We start from the raw sequence: 27,746 nt of genomic DNA, 5'->3' as shown, positions 1-27,746 counted from the left end.
TACACACTATTACAAATACAGCCTTTAGATTATCAGTTAGGCACACTGAGCATTTCATTGTTATTGCAGTGCACCTTATTCCACATCCAGAGAGGAGAGCACTTGGGATGGTGCCATTCGTGGTATTGATGCTGATTCATCCTCACCTGGTATACCAGGCTGGCATTGTTAAATGCATGATAAAGGATCCACATTCTCCACTTCATGAGTATCATCTCTCTGGAGATGTTGTGGTTGGTGGAATTGCCTCTCACAGCTTCATCGTCTCTGATCCAACAGACTTCATCAAAGAGCCGCTGCCACCATCATTGGAAGAGGTGAAGTAAGGAGTGAAGATTGCTATCTTCTTGGTGTTTTCATATTCAGTGGGGGGTTGACCTGGATCGCTGAAAAGAGCTGTTCAGGAGCTGCAGCCTAAGAATACTGGCATCTTGAACTGGGCGGTAGAAAAATTTAACATGGTAAGGGGCCCATTCAAATGTGACATAGGTAGATCCCTGATTTTAAGAGGATTAACCAAGGGAGTTCTTAACCACGGATTTCCTGAAGTAGGTATTGGTACAATGGAAATATTTCAAGAAAGAATCCTGTTTCTTGGGTAGAAAATGCTTCTTGATATGATATATTGAGATATTCTTTTCCTTTCCCAACTTCTGCCTGATTATTCTAATATGTATTTCTAAGAATCTATATGCTTCCTTTAGGTCATTCTTGATTGGATATATTGACATACACCATTCCAGTATACAGAATCCATTTTAAAAATTGCTGTATGACTTCCATTTTGCCCCTTCACCACCAGCCCTTTTTTCTTTAAGTCATACCATTAAGCATTAAGAGCAGCATTAAGTCACACCATTGAATGATTTTGGGTGCATTCCTAACCTTTATGTCAGTGCTTTCCAGCACTGACATAAGAGCAGTGCAGCACTGAGGTAAGGGAACAAACATTCCCTTACTTTGAGGAGGCCTCCGTGAGTGATACCCAACTGCAGGATGCAGCACATGTTCCATTGGTACCACTATGCCAGTGCTGGAAAGCACTGACGTAAGGGGTTAGGATTGCACCCTTTGATTCATATAGTACTGATGAATATACATGATAATAGTACAGTTATGAAAAAGCCATTTAAATATCAGTGAAATCTCCTTCTGAAATGGAATAAAACTCTTGTTCTAGTGTCGTGCCTAAGAATTACCAGCACGTCCTGGCCTTGGCCTTTGCAATAAAGGAGATCAATGAAAACCCTCAGCTCTTACCCAACGTCACCCTGGGCTTCCAAGTCTATGACAACTATTTCACTGCAAAGTCAACTTATCATGCTACGTTGTTACTTCTATCCAAACTGGAAAGCTTTGTCCCCAATTATGTCTGTGAATTCAGGAACAACCTGATTACAGTCATTGGAGGACTGGATACACAGACCTCCCTTCATGTGGCCACCATCTTGGATATTTACAAGATTCCACAGGTAGGATATGTAGGACAGTGTACAGTGAATAAAAATTTATGCTTCATCCACAGTTCCTTTGTCCTTCCAGATGTAAGTTATAATCTAGAGGCAAAGATGTGTGTATTTAAAGTGATCTGGTGATCCTTATTAATTAAGGGCCCAATCCTATCCAAGTTTCCAGTGCCGGTGCAGCTACAATGCAGCCTTGGGGAAAGGGAGCAAATGCTCCCTTATCTGGAGGAGGCTTCCATGTTTGCATCCTCACTGCAGGATGCAGCACATGCCCCATTGGCAAGAAAGCAAATGTCAATGAGAAACCTGGATTTTTAATCCTAAACGTTTACCCCAAGTTTTAAAACTCCAAAGTTTTGCTCTCAAGTTTTGTTTTACCTAAAGCAAAATCTGGGAAGGACAGCAGCTTCGACTTTGACATGTCAGGATAAAAAGTGGAGAGGGGAAGATAAAAGCAGTAGACGATCAAGGCGAGAGGGAAGTCTTCCAAGAATAATTCTCTTATTATTGCAAGAGGAGGTCTTCGTTGAATACATACTTTTTGATGCTTGAGTCAGAAGATAAATAAATGCTGAAAGAAATAAGGAAGGGGGGCTGATCCCTGGAACACTGAAGGGCTTACAATTTGCTTTGTGTCTGTGGATAGAGCACTCTCCAATAAAGATCTATCAAAATATTGTTGGTGATGATTGTTGATTATTTGATAGTAGTCAAAACACAAACAAATCAGAATAGAGCAATACACAGGCCGACAAAATTGAGGGTCAGAAAAGTTTCTCCCAAAATTTATGGTGGTTTGATATGAATTTGGGGTGCCAATTCAAAAAATGGCATCCGTTTTGTCCTATCATGTCTAGTTTTGGAGATATAGTATAGCCTCATTAGTGAATGGTTCAAGCTGCTTCCTCATGAGGAAGCCATGGTGTAGGCTTCCTCATGAGGAAGCTGCTTGAACCATTCACTAATGAGGCTATGCTGTGCCTCCAAAACTAGACGTGATAGGGCAAAACGGATGCCATTTTTGGAATCCGCACCCTAACTATACCAAGGAATTGGTGTAACATTTAAGGAAGCAAAATGTGTGTTGGCCTGTGTAATTTGTATGAAGTGCTTTCAATACTTGGGAGTGATCCACAGTGATCCAGTTGCTGTTGTTTTCCCACCTCCCACCTCTACAGCTCATTTATGGTCCTGCTCCAATGATGAGGGACAAAAACCCAGGACTTCCCTTCTATCAAATGGTCCCCAAGGAAGACCTCCAGTGTGCAGGAATTCTCTCTTTACTTCTGCATTTCCACTGGACATGGATTGGGCTCCTTAATGTCGATAATGAAAATGGAGAAATGTTTATGAAAACAGTGGTTCCAATGTTTTCCCAGAGTGGCATCTGTTTTGCGTTCATTGAAAGATATCCTGTTGTTACTTTTATCACAGCAATTAATGACATGATCAACCAGGGGGCAAAAATACGTGACAGAGTCATGAGCAGCAAATCCAATGCATGTTATTTTCTGGAGAATCTGTTTCCATAGTGTTCTTAAGATGGCAGCCATATCTATCAGAACAGGAAGGTGAGACAAATCAATCAAATGGTAAAGTTTGGATCATGGCATCCTACATGGAGCTCACCTCATTTGTCTATCAAAGGAATTGGACTACAGAAATAATCAATGGTGCTCTCTCTTTCACAATTCACTCCAATGACCTACCAGAATTCCATCCTTTCATTGAGAACAGAAACCCTTCCAACACAAAGGGAGATGGCTTCATCCGGGACTTCTGGCAACAGGCTTTTGCTTGTGTGTTCCCAAATTCGGTCCTGGGTCCGGTGAAGGGGGATATTTGCACAGGGGAGGAGAAGCTGGAGAACCTTCCTGGTGCTTTTTTTGAAATGAGTATGACTGGCCACAGCTACAGCATCTATAATGCTGTCTATGCTGTGGCTCATGCACTACATGCCATGTCTTCATCTAGAGTCCAACATAAATCTGTAATGGATAAACAAAGACTGGATTTTCAGCATCAAAACTTGTGGCAGGTAATCAGCTACCTCTTATGGTCCACTTATGCTTGGGCACCAGATTTGTGTGCCCAAATCTTTTAGTGAACAGCCTGTACTGCCTTTAAAAGTTTTTGTAGCACTGGGGTGGGGGGAAAGAGATGGAAAGGAAAGAGGGTTGTGGAATGCAACCAACCCTGGGTGCCAGTTGGCATGATGGTTCTCAGATGGCGACTGGAAGGAGGTTGACCTGATGAAGTACCAGATATTCAAAAGGACAGCAAGGGAGGACAGTGGAACAAACAACAGAAGTTTCTAATGCCAAGGATATTTATAGGGTTCTGCCCCTTAGAATCTCATAGGATTCTTAGGTTGGCTGACTCAATCAAGACGTTTACTCCATTAAATATCTGGTCACACAAAGCATGATGTTCCAGCTGGATTTGAGAATGGAAGTTTTCTTCAGCATTTTGGAGGTTTAACAACTCCATTTCCATTTGTGGAGAAGAATAGAATGGAGTGGATAAGTCTCCATTCAAATCTGCATCAATGAACTCCATGAATTTAATGACCAAAGGAGATGCATATGATTACATGGTTCAAATGACAAGTGTGGCCTTCTTGCCATCAATTCTGTATTAGCCACATTACTGGTCTGGCCATTTGCTAGCATCAAGAAAAACAAGACTCAAGTTTCCTGCATGTCTTGCATTAAACAAAATGAGCAGAAACACCACTTTGATTTCTCCAAGTTCTGTGATCAGCAGTTCAGGGTCATTTCTCTGTCCCATCAACATCAGATGTTCAGGTTCAGGTGGGGCTCTGACATAGGGCCATGTATGGAATACACATTTGGAGAATTTTGTCAAACTCCATTAATGATTAATTTCCAGAGGGCAGTGAAATTTATTTCAACTGATGTTCTGCTGCAAGGTTCAGTATGATTTCTTCGCAGTAGTCTAGGCTAAGCAATTATCTGAAGCATGACTAGATCTGTAAACTAAGTGAAACATGTAGTTCTTCAGAGCAGGGATTTGTGTTTATATCTCATTGCGAAGGATTCAACTCCGGGCAGTGTAAGTGTGGACTTTTCTAAACTCTGGTGTTCTTTTTCCACTGGAGCTCCATCGTTTTCTGCAAGGAGTCTCATTTAACAACAGTGCAGGGGACACCTTTTCCTTTGATGAAAATGGAGACTTAGTAGCTGGATTTGATATTATGAACTGGATTGTTTACTCCAACCAATCCTTTCAGAGAGTGAAAGTTGGGAGTGTGAACCCCCGGGCTCCTCCAGACCAGGCATTCACCATCAATGAGAATGCCATCACTTGGCACAGATGGTTTAACCAGGTAGGATATTCCAGATCATGTTTTAGACCAGGGGTGTCAAACTCATTTTATACAGAGGGCCAAATAGTGTTCAAGATGCTGGCTGTGGGTCGGAAATGATGTCATTAGGCAGGAAGTGATGTCATTAAACAGGTCTTAACAAAAAATAAGCACTTTTTCTCATTTAGGGACTCTGCTGCAAATGACAGAAGAGAAAATACACAAATCTTTCTCATATTTCAAGATATGGGAGAGCCCAATTTTCATGTGGGCTGCCCTTTCAGCAGTTACACCTCAGCACTGCTCAGCAGCTGAGAGTGAGTGTCGAATAAAAAGCTTCCACGGCTGCATCCGGCCCCCGGGCCTTATGTTTGATACCCCTGTTTTAGGCACACTGTAACATATATAGAACTCTTCTTACTTTCTTTTCACAGTTGGATCATGGAGAGGGAGGTGTGTGGTGCATACAAAACAGTGTCCTTTTATACTCTCATAGTTTCCTTCTCCATTTCCCATAATGTTGGCATATTGAACTGGTTTGAAAAATACTGTTCATTAGTAACTAATAAGACAGTGGATAAGAACTGCAGACATTAATATCTGAACCTTTCTGTAAGGTCCTGTGTAATTTTCTTCTAAGATCAACCACTCATTTTATGATTGCAGAAATTTTCTTATATCTTTGAAACCATCTTTGAATATTACACACACATAAACACGTGTGCACATCACTGTAGCCCTTTTTTCCAATCAAGTGATGCTCATTTAAAAGTACCAATGTGATGGGCCTGATCCACGTGGTCCTAGATGAGTGTCATGGAAAAACAGCTCCAACGCAGGTTGAGATATGAAAATGCTCCAGCACCTTTAGGATGTCAACCCCATTATTCATAAGACTACCATTGCTCTCTTTCATTTGGGGACTAGGTACAGCCTCATTCTGTATGTTCTGAGAGCTGCCCTCCTGGTTCCAGCAAGAAAGTGAAGGAAGGGAAGCCCTTTTGCTGCTATGACTGCATCCCATGTCCAGAAGGGAAGATTTCAAGCCAGAAGGGTAAGAAGTAGACTGTACAGATTATCTGAGAGATCAGCTTAAAACCCATGGCCTCACTCACTGGCTCAGGGAACAGTGTATGCTGCTCCAAATCTTTCAAGGGCTTGTGGGGCAATCAAAATAGTGTCATGATCATTGCACATGTCTGTTAGCGGAAGATAGCAAATACTCCCCCAAAGGTTGCACCAAGGAAGTCCAAGGAAAACTTCCCCAAGGAAATCCAAGTTAATCCGAAGTACCCTTGAAATCAAGGAGGCAACAAAGTCCAGTGTGTGACCCAGTTAAATCCCATTAATTTCAACAGACCTAGTCATGTCTAAATGTCCAGTCCAATTCCCCACCATTGGCCCCAGTGCACATGCACAGGTAGCGCATGTGTTGCGTTCAACGGGGGTGTGAGATCAGGAGGCCTGCCAGAGGTAAGCAAAATGTGTTTTACTCAACTCTGCACAAGCCCCGATAGCCTTTGGGTCTCCTTGGACCCGTGACAGTTACATTGCTGGCAAAACTCCTAGGAGAGAAAGGGGGGACAAGATCCAACATGTATGTTGGCTACCAAGACCCTTGTACTAGGGCCTGCTCCCTGCCACTGTCCTCACCTCCCCCACCCCACCCCATAATGTCACCTCACCTCCTCCCTGTCTCTGCTACCCACTTAAACTGTGGAGACTCCTTGAGGTGCTGTTCTGCATCTCTCACCGTTTGTAGCAGTGACCTGGCAATGTGTGACCATAGGGCTGGCCTAATTTTCTTTTGATCCAATCTGACACCTGTTTCTCGCCTCCCCTTTCAATCTTCAGCAGAATGGGATGCCTTAAAACAAAAAAGAATCATTGCAACGCCTGTCTTTTAGTTGCTTTTCAATCTGTTTCAAATGCCTCCTATTTCTTGCATTCACCACCTCGGGAACAACAATTGAAATGAGGATGGTGCATTTTGGGATGAAATAGTGTGGATCCAGCTTGGTTTGCCCATAGCTTGGCAAACACATGAGAATCCTGCTGTTGTACACCTAAAAAGCTCTCAACTGCATGAGGCATTAATACCCTAAAGATAACTCAGCATATAATTGACAGCAATCCTCACTGGCAAGGATGGCCATGGCTTCCGAAAGGAATTTTATCTGGGGGTGCAAATTTTCTTTTGGGCCTCTTTCCAAAGGGCTGGGGAGGAGTGAAAGAGGAGGGTGATGAGAGGGGTTAGCAGAACACGGGTGGGGAGTAAGCAAAACAGGGCAGGAGGAAGGTAGTGAGCCAGAGAAATCTTTAGAGTGCAGGTCTCCTCGGCTTCCCAATGCAGAGCTTGAATCCGCCTGCCTGCACAGTGCTGGCAGCCAGATACAGTAATATGAAAAACCAAAGACACTTTAAAGTTTCTCTCCAAAATCTTTTAAATATAGAAAGTATTGCAGAAATTTAGCATCATAGTATTTAGACACTAGAATGGAAAGTGTCCTGTGTGTACCAAAGTGATCTTCTGCAGTAGCTGTAGCCCCACAGCTGTGTCCCTGAGCTCCTGTACACTCCTTCATGGTAAGCAGATCTACAAGCAAAAGAGCTACTGCAGCAGGCCAGTTTCCTTCCAGATCCGACATAGTAATAAGGAGTTTCATGTATGCATTCCTTGCCCAGCAGATAAGACTTGTGGTAGCAGCTGTCTCCACACACCCTGCATCCCAGAGTCCCAGGAAATCCCAGGAAATTTTTAGGTTCACCGCATTGGCTCCTGGGCCTCTTTTAGACCCTGAGCACAGGTAAAAGTTACCCCCTTTACCCCCTCTCAAGTGCCCTGGGGGTGTCCAAGCCATTAAGGGAGATGATGCAGATTGCATTAGCGGCGGTTTGCAGGGTGACGAGAGGGCAGAGGGTTTGGGTTGCCCTCCAGCCTGAATACGCTTCTGCCCCTTTCTCCCTCCGGCATGCCACAGATATGCACCACACAGACCAAATTCAATCTTTATTAGGATCCCAGAAATCAGTGCTGCAGTACATAATCAGCTGCACCCAGACTGCTTTCTGCCCTTGAAAAGGAAGTGGACATTCACCTCCACACCTTGCTCCTGGTGCAGTTTTCTTCAAGAATAGATGTGCAAGTGTCCTGGTTTGATTTACCTGGAATTAACAAAGAAGATCCATCATTTGAAAAGTTCCTTTATAGCAGCGGTCTCCAAAATGGAGACCGCTGTGTGCTAGCAAAGGCTTCAGTGCCATGGGGCTCCTCCACAAAATGCTCCCACGTGCCTCCATTTTCAGTTGCTTCCAGTTGCTTCTGGCCTTGGATACACCAGTAGGCTTTGAGTCTGGATTTCGGGGCAGAAGCAGCTGAACACAACTGAAAATGGGGGCCCTTGGAGGCATTTAGTGGATGCTCCCCCGTGGAATGTTAAGTGCCGTTCATGCTGGGGAGAGCTTTTGAAGGGCGCCGGGCCACGGTCTGGAAGACCCTACTTTAAAGCAGAGTTGGAAATCCCATGCACTTCAGCAATTGGAGACTATGTGAAGAGCATGGTAGATGGCTCCATTTCTGAATGTATAGAAGTGAGAGACAAGGGCATCGGGAGATGTTTCACTTTGTGCTGCCCTTGCTCCCCATCATCCTCAAATGAGTAATTTAAATGAAGAAAGTGTCATATGGGAGAGGAAGAGTTGTAGGAGGTTGTGTTTTTGCAATGAAGACACCATGTTTTCTTTTGCAGATGTGAATGACTGTTTCGAATGCTCAGCTGAAACATATTCAGCCAAAACTCGGGATTTCTGTATTCCCAAGGACGTCAGCTTCCTTTCCTTTGAAGAGCCTTTGGGGATCATTCTAACTTGCTCTGCTTTTTCCTTTTCCTTGATCTCAGCTTTGGTACTAAGAATGTTTATGAAGTACCACAACACTCCCATCGTCAAAGCCAACAACCAAAATCTCACCTACACTCTCCTCGTCTCCCTCCTGCTCTGCTTCCTCTCTGCATTCCTGTTCATTCACCGACCCAAGATGGTGACTTGTCTCCTCCGACAAACAGCTTTTGGCATCATCTTCTCAGTGGCTATTTCTTGTGTGCTGGCAAAGACCATCACAGTAGTTCTGGCTTTCATGGCCACCAAGCCAGGAAGCAGGATGAGGCAGTGGATGAGGACAAGATTGACCACCTCCATTGTTCTCTCCTGTTCTCTTATTCAGATAGGCTTATGCATAGTATGGCTGGCAACCTCCCCCCCCCCCATTTCCAGATGTTGATCAATACTCTATAGTGGAAGAAATTGTGCTGGAATGTAATGAGGGGTCTGTGACCATGTTTTACTGTGTCTTGGGCTATATGGGTCTCCTGGCCCTTGTCAGCTTCACTGTGGCTTTCTTTGCCAGGAAGTTACCTGGCAGCTTCAATGAAGCCAAGTTCATCACCTTCAGCATGTTGGTCTTTTGCAGTGTTTGGCTCTCTTTTGTTCCAACCTACCTGAGCACAAAGGGAAAGCACATGGTTGCTGTGGAGATCTTCTCTATTTTGGCCTCCAGTGCTGGGCTGGTGGGTTGCATTTTCTTCCCCAAATGTTACATCATTGTGTTGAGACCAGACCTGAATAACAGGGAACGGCTGATAAGAAGAAAGATCTGAAGGTATTTTTTTTAAATTAAATTTAAATCAAGGAGCTTTACCATAAATTGCATGAGACAAGGTGAACAGGAATAAAATACTCAACATTTATTGATGATATCATTTGACTGCTTTTTCACTTCACAGATTCTATGTACACAAATTTCACCCACCTCAAATATAGGCACCTAACCAAGATAAATCAATTATTCTCTTTTCCCTTTTGGGCAACATCTCCCGGGATCCAACTTGAGCTCACCTAAGGGTGATCCCAGTTTTTCAGAGATAACTTCTTGTGCGTATTTTAAGATGAATTGCTCCACCTTTCTGAAGCCCAAAAGTCTTTGAGATAGACCTTCTTATCCAAGTTGCATCTGCAGTCATGCAGTCTCTTGCAATCAGCTCTAGTTCTCCTTCTGACTCTTGCTTCATATCAGAACAGAAGAAGAGCACTGCTGGATCAGGCTAAAGGATCTGCTGCCTTAGGTCTTCTGGGGGGGGGGAGAGGCAGGGTAGAAATATGATAAATACATAAATTTAGGGTGAACTAGTCCAGCTTTCTCACAGTGGGCCATCAGATGCCTCAGGGAGCACTCAAGACAACAAGATGTCCATGTCCTCTTGCCACTCCCTTGCATTTATTGACTCTACCCATCCTATACATAATTGTATATGTCTCACTCATGTTGTTTCATTCACACATTTGAGAAGGTGCAGAAAGAGGTGACTAAAATGATTAGTGGACTGGAGCATTTCCCTTATGAAAGACGACCTCAGCCTTTGGTGCTATAGTCTAGGAAGAAGGCAACTGTGGGGGGCCATGGGCACCTTCCTTTTTGACTGAAACCCCAAATGCTGTAGCCTTTCCTCTAATACCCCAGTCCATTATTCAATTTAGTCACTCCCTTCTGCACCTTTTCCACTATATCCTTTTAGAGATGTGGTGACCAGAACTGGACAGAATACTCCAGATGTAGCCTTACCATTGACTTGTACAATGGCATAATACTGTTGGCCAATCCCTCTTTTAATGATCCTGAACATGGAATTGGCCTTTTTTTCACAGCAGCAGCACACTGGGTTGACCCTTTCATTGAGCTTTCCACAAGCACCCTGGACCTCTCTCCTGAGCCACCACATACTCCTCAAAACCTATTAGCATATGCGTGAAATTTTGATTTCTTGCTTCAATATGCATCATTTTAGACTTTCTTACATTGAAACATGTCTGCCATTTTGCTGCCAATTCATCTAATCAAGAGAGATTATTTGGGAGCTCTTCAAAATTCCTTCTCAACCTCATCACCTGGAAAACCTAAGTGTCATCTGCAAACTTGGCCACCTCATTGTTTACCCCCAACTCCAGGTCATTTATGAAGAAGTTGAAAAGCACTTTTCCCAAGATCAAGTCTTTTCACCTCTCTCCAATGCTGATATTGTCCATTGGCACCTACTCTCTGTTTCCTGGTTACCAACCAGTTAGTAGTCCATGAGAGGTAGTCCATGATATCTTATTCATGACTATGGAGACTTCACACGAGGCTTTGGTGAGGGTTTGTGTCAAATGACTTCTGAAAGTCTAGATATATAATATCAATGGGTGTGCCCAGATCAGTAGGTTTGCCTACATCCACATGGAGCCTGGCTGCCAAGTGCTGTGTGCAAGGGGACAGCAGCCAGGCAGGCCTTACCTGTTCCATCATTGACCAGCTGAAGAATTTCTCAAGGGAATTATCCTTGATACATCAAGGTTCCTCTACCTGCTGTTGATCATTTGGATCCCAAGTGTCCCTTCCTACCAAACTAAGTGAAAATGAAAAAGTTCATTCATACACAAGCATGTTTTCTTCTACAACTCACTAGGGAATGCCGGACATGGAATTGCCGCGACCTTCCCCTTCAATCATCTTGAGTGCTTTAATTAAGGCTGCTACTTCTTGAAAGGCTCTGTGGAATTTCCATGGCCTCAAGCAAAACAAGGACACAGATGGCACTTGGCAGCACTTTGGGGTAAGGACAAGGAACAGAGGAGGATCCAAGTTTGTTTTCTCATACTACGCACTATTGCAAGTACAGCCTTTATACTATCAGTTATGCACATTGAGCATTTCATTCACTGTTATTGCAGTGCACCTTATTCCACATCCAGACAGGAGAGCATTTGGAATGGTGCCATTTGTGGTATTGATGCTGATTCATCCTCAGCTGGTATACCAGGCTGGCATTGTTAAATGCATGATAAAGCATCCGCACTCTCCACTTCATGAATATCATCTCTCTGGAGATGTTGTGGTTGGTGGAATTGCCTCTCACAGCTTCATCATCTCTGATCCAACAGACTTCATCAAAGAGCCGCCACCACCGTCGTTGGAAGAAGTTAAGTAAGGAGTGAAGATTGGTATCTTCTTGGTGTTTTCATATTCAGTGGGGGGGGGGGGGGTTGGAATGAATCACTGAAAAGAGGAATTCCACGGAATGAAAAATAAATGCATCCCCTCATAAGATCTAGGAAATCTAGATCTATATGTGGGAGCAGTGGTAGAATGAGCATTTGTATCTTTTTAGCAACTTCCTTATGAAAAAGGTTTTTTAGTACAGTAAAGGGGTAAATAGGGAAGAAATCTCATGATAGAAATTTACCCCCAATAAATGTGCCTGAACTGGACAGGCTGACAGTCCTTGTCATGCTACTTCCTGCTTGGCTAGGCTCTACTCTCAAGACCCCAGGCACCAATGAGCTGCCCATGGGCTCAGCCCCTGATCTCATGAAATGAGCAAGCTGAGCAAGATCAGCTCACATATTGGAATGTGATGTGCAGACTGACATTATACATGGAGTGGAGAAAATAGGTAGAGAGCAGGGTTTTCCTTCTCCCAGAACACTAGAGTGTAATAGATCTGGGACAGAAAAAAAAGTACTTCTTCAAATTATCCATCCTTTAGGTACAGGATGTTGCTCGGAAACATGTTCTCAGTTCTTAGCACATTGCTGGGATTGACTTTTCCGCCATGTCCAAACTTCACAAAGGTTATTATAACTTATCATAACCTTTCTTATAAACAAAACCTTCTTACAAAGTTTATTCATTTTTATAAAGGTCCATCCAGTTTCTAATTTTCACTCTCTACTCTTCCTAACACCACTATGATTTGGCTTCCATTACAGTAGATTTTGTTTGATCAGATTTGCATGGTAGGAATGAAAGACACCTCCAAAAGTCTTTCCTTGCTCCTGAAATGAAGATGGGACAATCCCCAAATAGTTTAAATTTAATTTTCTTTACAGCTCATTGTATGGCACAGTTGTTGGAAACTGGCTCTAGTGCATGATTAGCACATCACTCTCACTGGTACCATTAAATCATGCCACTGAATGATTTTGGTTCAGATAGTTCTTATGAATATACACGATATAGTACAGTTCTGAAAAAGCCATTTAAATGTGAGTGAAATCTCCTTCTGAAATGGAATAAAACTCTTGTTCTAGTGTCGTGCCTAAGAATTACCAGCATGTCCTAGCCTTAGCCTTTGCAATAAAGGAGACCAATAAAAACCCTCAGCTCTTACCCAATGTCACCCTGGGCTTCCAAGTCTATGACAACTATTTCACTGCAAAGTCAACTTATCATGCTACAATGTTACTTCTATCCAAACTGGAAAGATTTATCCCCAATTACGTATGTGAACTCAGGAACAACCTGATTACAGTCGTTGGAGGACTGGATACACAGACCTCCATTCATGTGGCCACCATCTTGGATATTTACAAGATTCCACAGGTAGGATATGTCGGATCATGTACAGTGAATAAAAATGTAATGTTTCATTCATATTTTCTTTGTCCTTCCAGACATATTTGGTAATCTGGAAGCAAAAATGTGTGGATTTAATCAGGTGACCCTTATTAATTTAAAGTAACCCCATGCTAATTAAACCCCTGCTAACTGGGTAAGAGGCACTTTTTCAAGTGGGTGCTCCTCTTTTATTTAGCAGGGGGAAAGCAAACAACCTCCTCACCCCAGCAGTGTCTTTTCTAGTGGCTGTCTGCTGGTGTTCTTTATGCATCTTTTTAGATTGTGAGCCATTTTGGGAGAGGGAGTCATTAGTTATTTGATTTCCTCTGTAAACTGCTTTGTGAACTTTTTGTTGCAAAGTGGTTTATAAATACCTATAATAATAATAATAATAATAATAATAATAATAATAATAATAATAATAATAAATGTTAGAAAAAAACTAGAAATGATATTTGAGTTATTCATTTAGAAATCCTAGCAGCTAATTTTTTTCTTCTTCCTCAAGAAAGCTCATTTGAATGAGAAATTTTGATTTTTAACCCCCAAAACTCCATGTTTATAATGCCAAAGATTTATTTTCAACCAGCCAACTTCATAGATCCACTGTGTCTTGAACTCTCACTAGAGTGTTTGGATCACCTAAGCACTCAAGATCCCAGGAAATGGTTGATGGGAAGGGTTCCTTTTCCAATCCTGATATGGATTCTCTCCTCTCCAGCAACCTTTTCAGTTTGTTGGGTGCCTGGAAAGCTTTGCTTTCTTGCAGACAAACTTGACATTAACAATCTCAAGTCACATGACATGGTTGCTACTGTTTTTAATATAAATACTGCATTATGGTGGTTAAAATGGAGTGAATCTGCAAAGGAGTAATAGGGAGGACTTCAGAGATTTGAACCCATGATGGTTGCAATCCAAAAACACGCACGCACAATTTAAATTTGGGGGAAAAACACATTCTGTTGTTTTTCAATTGTGATTTTAACTTAAGAAGCGGCAACAGCCTAAGCCCCTCTGGCTTGCTTTGCCACCCTTGTGCTTTCACGTCTGTTTTTACTTTTTCTTTAAAAGAAAAACGGGGTCATGTAACACATTCTGGGTTATATGTCTCTAAACCCACATAAATTCATTGAATGAATGGGCAATTTCTCATTCTCCAGCAGTCGAGTGTCTGTTGAAAGAGATGGGAAATGGAAACAAATGAGAGATATGAAAACCAATGAAATACACTATATGCATTTTAAATGAATAAAATGCCATGTGCATTGCCACGTGGCAATCAGTTATAGTAAGAATTGTACTGTATTGATATATAATTCTCCAAATTATATTTACCAGATTAAAACATTACACTGTTAAATGGCTTCTCTCGGTTAGTAATAAAATGTCCTACCATCTATTGTTTTAGGCAAAGCAAAATCTTGGTAGGACAGCAGCCTGGACTTTGAAAGGTCAGAATAAAATGTGGAGAAGGGAAGATAAAAGCAGTAGAGAGTCAAAGAGCCAGGGAACCCTTCCAAAAATGATTTTCATATTATTATTGCGTGAGGAGTTATTAATTGAATCCACACTTTTTTATGCTTGAGCCAGAAGATAAATAAATGCTGGAAGAAATAAGGAAGGGGGGCTGATCCTGGAACACTGAAGGGCTTACAGTTTGCTGTGTCTCTGCAGACAGGGCACTCTCCAATAAAGATCTATCAATTATTGTTTGGGGTGATTATTGATTATTTAATAGTAGTCAGAACACAAACAAACAAGAAGAGATCAGTAATATATCTGAGGTGCTTAGAATACTTGGGAGTGAACCGAATGATACAGTTGCTTTTGTTCTCCCACCTCCCAACTCTATAGCTGATTTATGGTCCTGCTCCACTAATGAAGGACAAAACCCCACGTCTTCCCTTCTATCAAATGGTCCCCAACGAAGACCTCCAGTGTGCAGGAATTCTCTCTTTACTTCTGCATTTCCACTGGACATGGATTGGAATCCTTACTATGGATACTGACAATGGAGAAAGATTTGTGCAAACTGTGTTTTCACTGTTTCCCAAGAGTGGTATCTGTGTTGCTTTCATAGCCAAAAGTCTCCTATTTTCTTCCATCACAGAAGTCGAATACATGCTGCTTCACGGGGCAAAAATTCATGATCTTATCATGAGCAACAAAGCCAATGTAGTATTGGCCTATGGCGAATCTTATTCCATGATATTCTTGAGATGGCTGCCATATCTATCAGGACAGGAAGGTGTGACCAATCAACCAAATGGTAAAGTTTGGATCATGACAGCCCAGATGGAGCTCACCTCATTTGTCTATCAAAGGAATTGGACTACAGAAATAATCAATGGTGCTCTTGCTTTCACAATTCACTCTAATGATCTACCAGGATTCCATCCTTTCATCGAGAACAGAAACCCTTCCAACACAAAGGGAGATGGCTTCATCCGGGACTTCTGGCAACAGGCTTTTGCTTGTGTGTTCCCAAATTCGGTCCTGGGTCCAGTGAAGGGAGATATTTGCACAGGGGAGGAGAAGCTGGAGAACCTTCCTGGTCCCTTTTTTGAAATGAGGATGACTGGCCACAGTTACAGCATCTACAGTGCTGTCTATGCTGTGGCTCATGCTTTACATGCCATGTCTTCATTTAGAGTCCTACATAGAAAAATCATGGACAAAGAAAGACTGAATCTTCAGCATCAACATTTGTGGCAGGTTAAGAGAAAGGGTTGTGGGATGCTACTGATCCTGGGTGCCAGCTGGCATGTTGGTTCTCAGATGGAGGCTGAAAGGAGGTTGACTTGATGCAGCACCAAAGATCCAGAAGGACAGCAAGGCAGGACAGTGGACAAGGAGATGCCCAGTGGAATCAGTAACTTCAGTTTCTAATGCCAAAAATATGTGCAGGATTCTTCTCCACAGAATCCTATGGGGTAGTCAGAGCCCAATCCTGAACTCATAGCGCAGGTGTACAGTCAGACATGGATGTCGCAAATGTGCTGCAGGCCACGGGTGTGACCACCTGTGTTGAATCAGTGGTTGCGCCAGCCAATCGCTAGTCAGTACTGATCCCAGCACCAATCACACACCACCCAGAGTAAGGAACGAGCTACTGGTAGTGGTATAGTTCATCGGGGTGGGGGGAAGTGTTCCAGGGTGGGAAGATAGTGGCGGAGGATGGGACAGGGGAGGACGTGGGGCAGGAGGGAGGCAGGACTGGCGGGGCTCTGCCCCATTAGATACAGAAGTCCAAAATAGCTGGAACAGACTTGAAAAGCCCCATTGCAGGGCTTGGGCCTTTCCCCACGGGAAGGGAATGAAAGTCCCCTTCCCCTGAGGAGACCCCTGGCATCTGCTGTGTGGCCGCAGGATGCAACTGTAGCCGCTTTGGCACTGCTGCACCCTTCAACGGAGCCGCCTTCAGAATTGAGCTGTTAATCAGAAAGTCCAAGGATCTTTGCAGGGTTATGCCATGTTTCCCTGCAGGATGAGAGTGTGGTTCCTAGTTGGATGGTGGTTGGCAACTTTCAGTCTCGAAAGACTATGGTATAAGCCTACAGCATCCGGTATTCGTAGGTGGTCTCCCATCCAAGTACTAACCAGGCCTGACCTTGCTTAGCTTCCGAGATCAGACAAGATCAAGCATGTGCAGGGTAACAGTTGCTGGCTGCTGGATTAATTCTAGATTGGAGCTTAGTTTGAGACCAGGGTGAGATATTGGAATTGTGAAGTTTTTTTCTTTGTTTTAGAAACACTCTTTTTCCTGAGGTGGGCTCCTCCAAATATGATGTTCCAGCTGGATTTGGGAATGGAAGGATTAATCGGCATTTTGGAGGTTTAATAACTTCACTTGCATTTGCACAAAAGAATAGAATGGAGTGGATAGGTCTCCATTCATATCTGGAGCAATGAACTCTGTGGATTTATTTATTTATTTTGGCAGAAAAGGAGTTGTGTGCGTATATGTGGTCCAAATGACAAGTGCGGCCTTCTTGCCATCAGTTCTGTAATACCCACATTACTGGTCTGGCCATTTGCTAGCATCTGCTAAAACAAGGGTAATGTTTCCCATCAACATCAGATGTTTTTTTGGGGGTGGGGGTGGCATAAGACATTGGACCACGTATGCAATATACCCAAAGTGTGAAATACCCTTTTGGGTGAGTTGCGTCTAGCTCCATCACAGATTACATTCTAGAAAGCAGTGAAAATATATTTATTTCAGCTGACATTCTGCTGCAAAATTCAATATTATTTATTGGCAATAATCCGGACTTGGTGTAAATATCTGAAGCATGGCTAGATCTCTAAAATGAATGAAACATGCAGTCTTCCACAGCAGATGTTTGTGTATCTCTCCTTGTGAAGGATTCAACACAATGCTGTGTAAATGCGCTTCGAAATTCTGGTATATTTCCTTTCTGGTCTAGCTTCATCGCTTTCTGAGAGGGGTCTCATTTAACAACAGTGCAGGGGACACCTTTTCCTTTGATGAAAATGGAGAGTTAGTAGCTGGATTTGACATCATCAACTGGGTTGTTTCCTCCAACCAATCCTTTCAGAGAGTGAAAGTTGGGAGTGTGGACCCCCAGGCTCCTCCAGACCAGGCATTCACCATCAGTGAGAATGAAATCATCTGGCACAGATGGTTTAACCAGGTAGGATATTCCAGATCCTGTTTTAGACCCGCACAGTAACTTATATAGAATTCCTCTTTGTTTCTTCCCACAGTTGATTTGGGGAGGGAGAGCAGTGAGGTGCAGAGAAGAGAGTGACCTTTAATACACTCACATTTTCCCTGTCCTTTTTTCAGAAGTTTTCCATATTGGACTGGTTTGAAAGTCCCGTCAACTAGTAACTAATCAGACAGTGGATGAGGCCAGCAGACATGATTATCTGAACCTTCCACAGATTGAGTCGGAATATCTTATAATTTTCCTCTATAATTTTAACGACTTGTTTTATGATTGCAGAAATTTTCTTATATCTTTGAAACCCTCTTTGAATATCATTCACACACATCCCCGCCACTGTAGCCCTTCTTTTTCCAATCAGCTGATAATCATTGAAAAGCACCAATGCATTGGGCCTGATCTACATGGCCCTAGAGGAGTGTCATGGAATAACAGCTCCCATGCAGAATGAAATATGAAAATGCCCCAGCACCTTTAGAATGTCAGTTCCATTATTGATGACTCATTGTTCTCTTTCATTTGGAGACTAGGTACAGCCTCATTCTATATGTTCTGAAAGCTGCCCACCTGGTTCCAGCAAGAAAGTGAAGGAGGGGGAGCCCTTCTGCTGCTATGACTGCATCCCCTGTCCAGAAGGGAAGATTTCAAGTCAGAAGGGTAAGAAGTAGCCTGCACAGATTTATCAGCTTAAAACCCATGTCTCCCTGACTGGCTCAGGGAATAGTACATGCTGCTCCATATCTTACAAGTGACTGCAGGTCTATCAAGCTAGTGTCATGAATGTGCGATTCAAGTTTGATTTGTTTGAACTGAACAAACAAAGGACGTCCATCATTTGCATGATCCCATTAAAACATAGGTAGAAATCCCATGCACTTCAGCAATTGAATAAACCATGTGAGGAGCATGGTAAGTGGCTCTTCTTTTTTCTTTAATTGGACAGAGGTGGGAGACCCAAGGGGTAATTGGGCTGTATTTCACATTACATAAGAACATAAGAACAGCCCCACTGGATCAGGCCATAGGCCCATCTAGTCCAGCTTCCTGTATCTCACAGCGGCCCACCAAATGCCCCAGGGAGCACACCAGATAACAAGAGACCTCATCCTGGTGCTCTCCCCTACATCTGGCATTCTGACTTAACCCATTCCTAAAATCAGGAGGTTGCGCATACACATCATGGCTTGTACCCCATAATGGATTTTTCCTCCAGAAACTCGTCCAATCCCCTTTTAAAGGCGTCTAGGCTAGACGCCAGCACCACATCCTGTGGCAAGGAGTTCCATAGACCGACCACGCGCTGAGTAAAGAAATATTTTCTTTTGTCTGTCCTAACCCGCCCAACACTCAATTTTAGTGGATGTCCCCTGGTTCTGGTATTATGTGAGAGTGTAAAGAGCATCTCCCTATCCACTCTGTCCATCCCCTGCATAATTTTGTATGTCTCAATCATGTCCCCCCTCAAGCGTCTCTTTCCTAGGCTGAAGAGGCCCAAACGCCGTAGCTTTTCCTCATAAGGAAGGTGCCCCAGCCCCGTAATCATCTTAGTCGCTCTCTTTTGCACCTTTTCCATTTCCACTATGTCTTTTTTGAGATGCGGCGACCAGAACTGGACACAATACTCCAGGTGTGGCCTTACCATCGATTTGTACAACGGCATTATAATACTAACCGTTTTGTTCTCAATACCCTTCCTAATGATCCCAAGCATAGAATTGGCCTTCTTCACTGCCACCGCACATTGGGTCGACACTTTCATCGACCTGTCCACCACCACCCCAAGATCTCTCTCCTGATCTGTCACAGACAGCTCAGAACCCATCAGCCTATATCTAAAGTTTTGATTTTTTGCCCCAATGTGCATGACTTTACACTTAGTGACATTGAAGCGCATCTGCCATTTTGCTGCCCATTCTGCCAGTCTGGAGAGATCCTTCTGGAGCTCCTCACAATCACTTCTGGTCTTTACCACTCGGAAAAGTTTGGTGTCGTCTGCAAACTTAGCCACTTCACTGCTCAACCCTGTCTCCAGGTCATTTATGAAGAGGTTGAAAAGCACCGGTCCCAGGACAGATCCTTGGGGCACACCGCTTTTCACCTCTCTCCATTCTGAAAATTGCCCATTGACACCCACTCTCTGCTTCCTGGCCTCCAACCAGTTCTCAATCCACGAGAGGACCTGTCCTCTAATTCCCTGACTGTGGAGTTTTTTCAGTAGCCTTTGGTGAGGGACCGTGTCAAACGCCTTCTGAAAGTCCAGATATATAATGTCCACGGGTTCTCCCGCATCCACATGCCTGTTGACCTTTTCAAAGAATTCTATAAGGTTCGTGAGGCAAGACTTACCCTTACAGAAGCCATGCTGACTCTCCCTCAGCAAGGCCTGTTTGTCTATGTGTTTTGAGCAAGGACATTGTGCTGTCCTTGCTCACCATCATCATCAAATGAACCCTCTAACTTAAATATATGAGAAAGAAAGAGTTGTAGGAGGTTGCTGCATTTGTGCTGTGTTTCTTCAAAGAAAACACCATGTTTTCTTTTGCAGATGTGAATGACTGTTTCAAATGCACGACTGAAACATATCCAGCCAAAACTCGGGATTTCTGTATTCCCAAGGAGATCAGCTTCCTGTCTTATGAAGAATCTTTGGGGATCACTCTCACTGGCTTTGCTTTTTCCTTTTCCTTGATCACAGTTTTGGTACTAAGAACATTTCTCAAGCACCACAACACTCCCATCGTCAAAGCCAACAACCAAAATCTCACCTACACTCTCCTCGCCTCCCTCCTGCTCTGCTTCCTCTGTGTATTTCTGTTCATTAATCGACCCAAGATGGTGACTTGTCTCCTCCGGCAAGCTGCTTTTGGCATCATCTTCTCAGTGGCTGTTTCTTGTGTGCTGGCAAAGACCATCACGGTGGTTCTGGCATTCATGGCAACCAAACCTGGAAGTAGGATAAGGCAGTGGGTGGGCACAAGACTGGCCACCTCCATTGTTGTTTCCTGCTCTCTTATTCAGACAGGCATTTGCGTGGCATGGCTAGCAACCTCTCCCCCATTTCCAGACGTTGACCAGCACTCCATGGTGGAAGAAATTGTGCTGGAATGTAATGAGGGGTCAGTGATCATGTTTTACTGTGTCCTGGGCTACATGGGCTTCCTGGCCTTTGTCAGTTTCATGGTGGCATTTCTTGCCAGGAAGCTGCCTGACAGTTTCAATGAAGCCAAGTTCATCACCTTCAGCATGTTGGTCTTTTGCAGTGTTTGGCTCTCTTTTGTTCCAACCTACCTGAGCACTAAGGGAAAGTACATGGTAGCTGTAGAGATCTTCTCTATCTTGATCTCCAGTGCTGGGTTGCTGGGTTGCATTTTCTTCCCCAAATGTTATATTATTTTGTTGAGACCAAACTTGAACAACAAGGAACAACTCATAAGAAGAAAAATCGGAAGAACCTAATGCTTCCAATCTAATCCAAATTTCCTTTCTTATTTGTATTGAGTTCTTCAATGTATTTTTTTTTTTCTCTCAGAAAAAAATGAAAAAATTAAAAAAAATCCTTACAGACATGTCCAGGGAAAAACTCTCCCTTTTGTCCATAGGGAAAATAAAATTAGACTTAAGTTTTCTTTTCACCAACTCGTTTACTGCTCCAAGTTTCTCTGTGTTCACCCCACCTTTTCTTATGCCTTTCTCTGTCCCTCCTGAAGCATCAATTCATAAGGACTTTTAGGCTGCACAATGGTACTTACTTCTGAGTAGAACTGCTCAGTGCAGCAACATTGCTGTCTGCACCAAAATGTTTCAGGCACCAGAGTTGCAAATCAACTTGCCGCTCTAAAAAAATATTGGCTAATGGGGGGAGGGGACGAGGCTCCAGAAGGAGGGCAGACCTTTGGCTGATAGGCGCTGTCCAGCCATGGAGCCTGAAAACAAGGGGACGGCAATGGAGCCTAAAAGTCACTGAGTAGGTCTATTCAGAAGTAAGTACCATTGTGTTCAATGGGTCTTACTCCCAGGTACAGGAGTGCAAAGGAGAAGCAGTCAGGACAGAGGGCACAGCAGGAGGTCATAGTTAAGGGGGGAGGGAGAGCCACAATGCCCCCCCCCCAATACTAGGTGGCTCATAGTAAAAACCTCAAGGAAGTACTAGGCTGCCAATGAGACCAAAAAATACAACAACATGCATCCACACTTACCCTCTGCCACTGCCCTTTCCCACTGGCACGACAGCTTTGGGGTAGGTGGGCACACACCCATGGCCCTTCCCTTGGATCTGCCTATGGTGGCAACAGAGGCCCACAACTTAGAGAATTATGAAGGACGAGTAAGGGACACTGGTTCCATTTGCAACCCTGCAGAGGTGTCACTAGGGTTTGCATCACCTGGTCCAAGAGTTCATTATGTCACCCCTATGATGGACCTCCTGCCATACAAAATATATTACAATATAATACACACAGCCTAAATGCAGAGGCATCATTAAGGTTGGTGTAAACCCCATTAATTTTATTTATTTTAATATGTAACAGTATAGGTCACCCAAAGAATCAGTAACCAACTGTGAGGCCTCCCTGTGGGGGGAGGGGCGGGCCCTCCCAGCCTTTCCGAGGGGGACCCCCTTGTGGAGGCCTGAGACTAGTTCACCAGAAGGAAGGGGGCTTGTATCACCCGGCTCCCCCTCTTTGGGTTGGCAGCATTTGCCAGAGTCAGGAGCAGGGGCTGCTGTCAGCAGATCCTCCTGCCTGCTCTTCTGACTCCCAACTGCCTTGTCATCCCTGGCCTCCGGGTTTATGTAGGGCAGACCCCTCCCATTTGGCCCCTCCCCTTCCCTCACAGGGATGGTACAAAAAGGGCCTGTCTCTGGGCCTGCCCTCCCCTGGGCTTACCACAACTCCTCCCCTTCCTCTCTCTGTTTCCCTCCACCTCCTCTCGCCTGGAGCTGCCAGGGTTGTTCCTGAGAGGGCTGGGAAGGCTGCTGCCTCTGCTCTGGTCTCTGCCTTTGGGGGTGGGCTGGCCCTGCCCACCTGGGTCCTGTAGCTCTGCAGACGATGTTGGGAGGTCCAGTTGTGGGCTCCCGAAGTCATAGCCATGTGCCCTGCCTGGCAAGGCAGGTCCCAGCTGGCTGGGTGAGGGAGTGCTCCCCTTCTCCCCCAAGGTGGGGGAGGGGTGGCTGCGCAGCAGCCGAATGGCCTGCATCCTATCTCCCCCCTCTCTCCTCCAAGGTGGAGGGAGAAGTGGGGGGTTCGGCGTACAGTGTTCCTCTGCTGCGCTTTGCCGCCCACAGGAGTGCCCAAGCAGCATATGGGTAGGTGGCCCCATGTTCTACCGGCTTCCTCCCTGATCCTCTGGCCCATAAGTCTTCTCCCTGGGTAGGCTGGGGACCTGTGGGAGGAGGGGAACCCCGACACCAACAAAAAACCAGTGGCCAACTTAATAACACTCACCCAACTGAATAAGGGTTCTGTTCCATGGAACTGAGACCTGACTCAAACTAACACCTTATTGGTTCCCTGCTGTGTCATACTAACACATCATTGGCTCTTAGAACAATCATTCTCACTGGTTAGTTTTGAGTGAAAGAAATTCAGTTTTTGTTACATACGGCAGTTGTGTTTTGACTTTCTGGGTTAATTGGCCATAACCTTTGATAGAATACAGATAATCCAGCTTGATTTGTTTCATTACATTCTGCATGAAATCACCTTTCCAAAGATGTATAACATGGTGGTATTATTCATAAATGCAAATTTTTCAAGAGTTCCAAATTTTGGCCACTAGTGGTGTTAATCCCCCCCCCCCCGAGGATGTCATCCGGTGTGGTTCGCACCCCTGCACTTCCTAGTGGTGCCACTGGTAATGTACACCAAACAGCTGCTCTTAGTAAAATAAGTAGAGGTATACCTGTACTAAAACTGCCTTGTCTTGAGTATTGTCTTCTCCATTCCACTGAGTTGGGGTGGCCACTTGGCTTTCCTAACTCTAGGATTGTCTTTGCAGCTGCCAAGCAGTCAAGATTTTATTTTATGGGGAAACATGACCACGTAAAATGTTTGCAAGAAGCCAAGAGGATTGTACTCTGAAGCTTGCCTCATAGGGCTCTTGGGGTTTTGTGACCTCCCCCTCAAAGGGATGTAGTATGGTCCCCTAGTCTGCCAGCTGCCTTGCATCAGCAGTGCTGCCACTCATTGAGGGGAGTGCCCACTTTTGTTTTAGGCAGCCACACATCTCAGAAATAGCAGTCTAGCAGATGTCACTGGCAGGCAGCATGCCACCCACCCACTTCCTGACTTCAGACACACTGAGTGTAACTGTTAAAAGAACTTTGACACACATGCCTACAACGGTAAATGGTGCCTGTAGGTGCCAGGGTTCATCCACAGCAGGGAGTTGGCATGAAAATGCATATGCTCTGCCAGGAGCCCTGTACAGTGGTCCACTGGGCTAGAGAGTCTCAATGTAATGCTGAATGGACGAGACATGTGGACCTGTGCCAGCAATGACTAAAGCACAGATTTAAGTAGATCTCCCCTTGAGCCACATCTGTAACGTTCCCTTACTCAGAGGAAACCTCTGCAACTGCCCACCCACAGAATGCAGTGGCAGCTGCTGCATTGGTGTGTGTGTGGGGGGGGGGGGAAGGATAAGATTGGGCTTCCAGAAACATACCGTCAACCAAGGAAGCTGATATGTGGGATGAGAATAATGGAGTAATACATTTCCATGCATGGGCCCCCACAAAGACACATGTCACAGTTTGGCTGTAATTAATGCATGAGTTAAAATAGTCAGATCGATATTTGATACAATGGGACTCTCAGGTTATTGTGCATAGAATTGCAGTCATAATCATTCTTTTTTTATTTCTATTTAAGCACTATAAAGAACAGCAAATTCACAATCACTGAGTTTTTTTTATTTTATTTTAAGGTGGTGACTCTGTAATATTATCAGGGAGAATGCAGCTGTTCATATACAACCCATCATAGGTCAACCCATGTTCAAGGTTTTGATACCTCTTTATATTTAGTCACTGAATTGGAATCAAATTGACTGAAGTCAATTTCTTTCATTTGATTCACACTGTCAAGAGCGGTTCTCGGCTGACAAGAACTAACACAACTACTTTGGAGGACATCACTAATCAGTGCTGTGAAAAATTAGAAAAAGCACTGTGATGAGAGATGGGGGATTGCAACGTCTCAAACACCTTTGCCTCACCAGTATGCAAACTCATGGTTTGGTCCTAACCTTCTAGAAAAAGACAGTTAAGGCAAGCCCCATGCTTTTTGGAGGGGTGAAAAAGGTAAATGCCTCCATCTTGCTCCCACTGCCCGAAATGGTTCCAAAGGGGAGGGACAGGGGCCACTTTCATGCCTTGGTGAAGCTCCACGCAAAACCTAGTGCTTTGTACCCCCTTTAGCTACACCACTAACTAGATCATATCCTAAGTAGGCCTGAACTATGCTCAAATGTGTTTGTTTCCTCTCTGACTCTGGGTTAAGGCCTCACTATTAAAATGTCTGCTTCTTGCCAAGGTTCATTCCAAGGGTCACCTCTTCTCCAGCTAAGTTGAGGAGAAAATTTCTGTTCAGATGTTCTGCTCAATTATGTGTTCTACTGCAATTCCATATGGAATTTCCGGTTTAGATATAGTGATTATCTTTCTCTCTGTTTAAGCCATTTCTGCCCAACATTGCATATACATAACAGGGACCAAATGTGAGCTGGGCAAAAATGTGTTAATTATCATAAGCACTGTAATTAATTTAACTGCCTATGAAACCTGCCATAGAGCTTCAGTGGCCACTTACAAAGTGAATGACTGGTTATGAAAGATTATAAACCTACACACATATGTATATACATGCCCAATCTCGTCTGATCTCGGAAGCTAAGCAGGGTCAGGCCTGGTTAGTACTTGGATGGGAGACCGCCTGGGAATACCGGGTGCTGTAGGCTTATACCATAGTCTTTCGAGACTGAAGGTTGCCAGCCAACCATGTATATATACTCTATAACATTCAGAACTAGACTAATAGCAAAACCCTAGCGATGTGCACACTGAAGTTAGTCCCATTATGAAAATAATGGGAGGGCTTACTCCCAGGAAAGTGGATAGCATTGCAGCCTTAGGGACTTAACGACAGACACCACAATGCACCAGCCTCATTCTTGATATATTTATATTTTAAACTCTGGTCTTCAGCCATGAAAATAGCTGACAATAACAGATTCTGGATTTTGAAAGCTCTGGATTCAGGATGACGGTATTAGTGGTCTTGCTTCTGGTTTTGTTTTCTCATGTGGTGTGCAAGACTCATATTGTGAAATGCAGGGTCTGTGATCCATACTCTCCATTCCATGAGTGTCATCAGTCAGGGGACCTCATTATTGGTGCTGTTACCTCTCAGTCCTGCATTGTCTCTAGTACAGTAGCTTTCAGTGAACGCCCACCAGCATTTTTCAACGAGCTTCTGTAAGTAGGTGGAGTTCCTAAAAAAATAAACATTTTTTTTTTCATTCCCATGTTTTGTTTTATTTCCTTTGGGGTTGCAGAAGGTACTTGCTTTCCTTTACCAACTTCCTTGTTCCTTTACCTCTAACTGAGACCAATTCCTCTGTCTTATCTTCCTTGCTGAACCTATCCTCCACCCACTCCTTCAGTTTAATTCAGCAGTATTTCCATAGTAGATATGTAATAGCTGCCTAGAGAAGCCACATTCTGCTTTTGAGGGAGACATGGACAAAGTTAGGAGTCACCTTCTTGCTTTGCCAGGAGGAAATCAGGAACATTTTCAGGACCTGAAAGAACAATCATTCCTTCGTTGTCAGCCAGTCTCAGGATTTATGGGGAGCAGGCACCGGTGGTGACACCTGTGGTGGTGTCAGGATCTATTAGCTGCATGCATCAACCCACCTTGGAAGCCATTTTTTAAAATAAAAAGTATGCTTGCATGCCATTCTCCCCTCCAGCCTGCTAGCCCTGAGTAAAGAGGCAACATGCATGCATGCACAGGGCTCAATTTCCATTATTTATTTATTTTTGCCCTCTAGGTAGCACCTAATTTTAATAGACATGAACCTCTGCAAAGCTCATTGTTCTCTCAAGCATGCAGCAACTTCCTCCACCTTGATTTATGACCCTGTTTTGCCTACATGCTGATCAACACAGGATTACTAACAGAGGGTATTATTAATAATGGTGAAAAAGATGCAGAATACAGTAGCAATATTCTTATGAGTTTGGCATATCAGCCTGATTTTAAGAAATGCAACTCTCATTCTAGCATAGTGACTAAGAATTACCAGCACATCCTGGCTTTGGCGTTTGCAATGAAGGAGATCAATGAAAATCCTCAGATCTTACCCAATGTCACCCTGGGCTTCCACATCTATGACAGCTATTTCAATGCAAGGTTGACATATTATGCAACACTACTACTTATATCTACACTGGGGACATTTGTCCCCAACTACCTATGTGACAGCAAGAATAACCTGCTAGCAGTGATTGGGGGACTGGACCCACTCACCTCTCTTCTCATGGCAACTCTCTTGGATATGTACAAGATTCCACAGGTAGGATTCATTTGAGAAGCTTGATATTTAACACAATATTCACACTCCATTCCTCCAGAGGAAATTTTGTGCTTGGGGGAGACATGCATTTGAAGAGAACTGATGGGCATTTTAAACCCATTTTTGCCTGGCCAACAGGTGTACATGTTTGATTCCTGTTGCAATGTTGGGCAAAAATGGTTTTAAAAATGTTCAAAGTTAGAATAAAAACTAGTGTGGTTATGGTTCAGAAATAGATGCCCAAGAAA

At 43.9% G+C, this 27,746-nt stretch overlaps 1 protein-coding gene and 1 pseudogene across 1 annotated transcript; both read left to right on the top strand.

Moving 5' to 3' along the window:
* Positions 1-107: 107 nt before the first annotated feature.
* Positions 108-9,449, top strand: LOC136653383 (vomeronasal type-2 receptor 26-like; annotated as a pseudogene).
* A 2,214-nt stretch (positions 9,450-11,663) lies between these two features.
* Positions 11,664-21,375, top strand: LOC136653382 (vomeronasal type-2 receptor 26-like). The gene is made up of 3 exons (XM_066630286.1): positions 11,664-11,809; positions 18,497-18,576; positions 20,615-21,375. The coding sequence occupies exons 1-3, from the start codon at positions 11,664-11,666 to the stop codon at positions 21,373-21,375; spliced, it is 987 nt and encodes a 328-aa protein (XP_066486383.1).
* The last annotated feature ends 6,371 nt before the right edge of the window (positions 21,376-27,746 follow it).

This window comes from Tiliqua scincoides, chromosome 5 (genome assembly GCF_035046505.1).
Source record: "Tiliqua scincoides isolate rTilSci1 chromosome 5, rTilSci1.hap2, whole genome shotgun sequence".
NCBI classification, from domain to species: domain Eukaryota; kingdom Metazoa; phylum Chordata; class Lepidosauria; order Squamata; family Scincidae; genus Tiliqua; species Tiliqua scincoides.
Note: the sequence above shows the minus strand (reverse complement) of the source record. Positions and strands in the feature narration are given on the sequence as shown.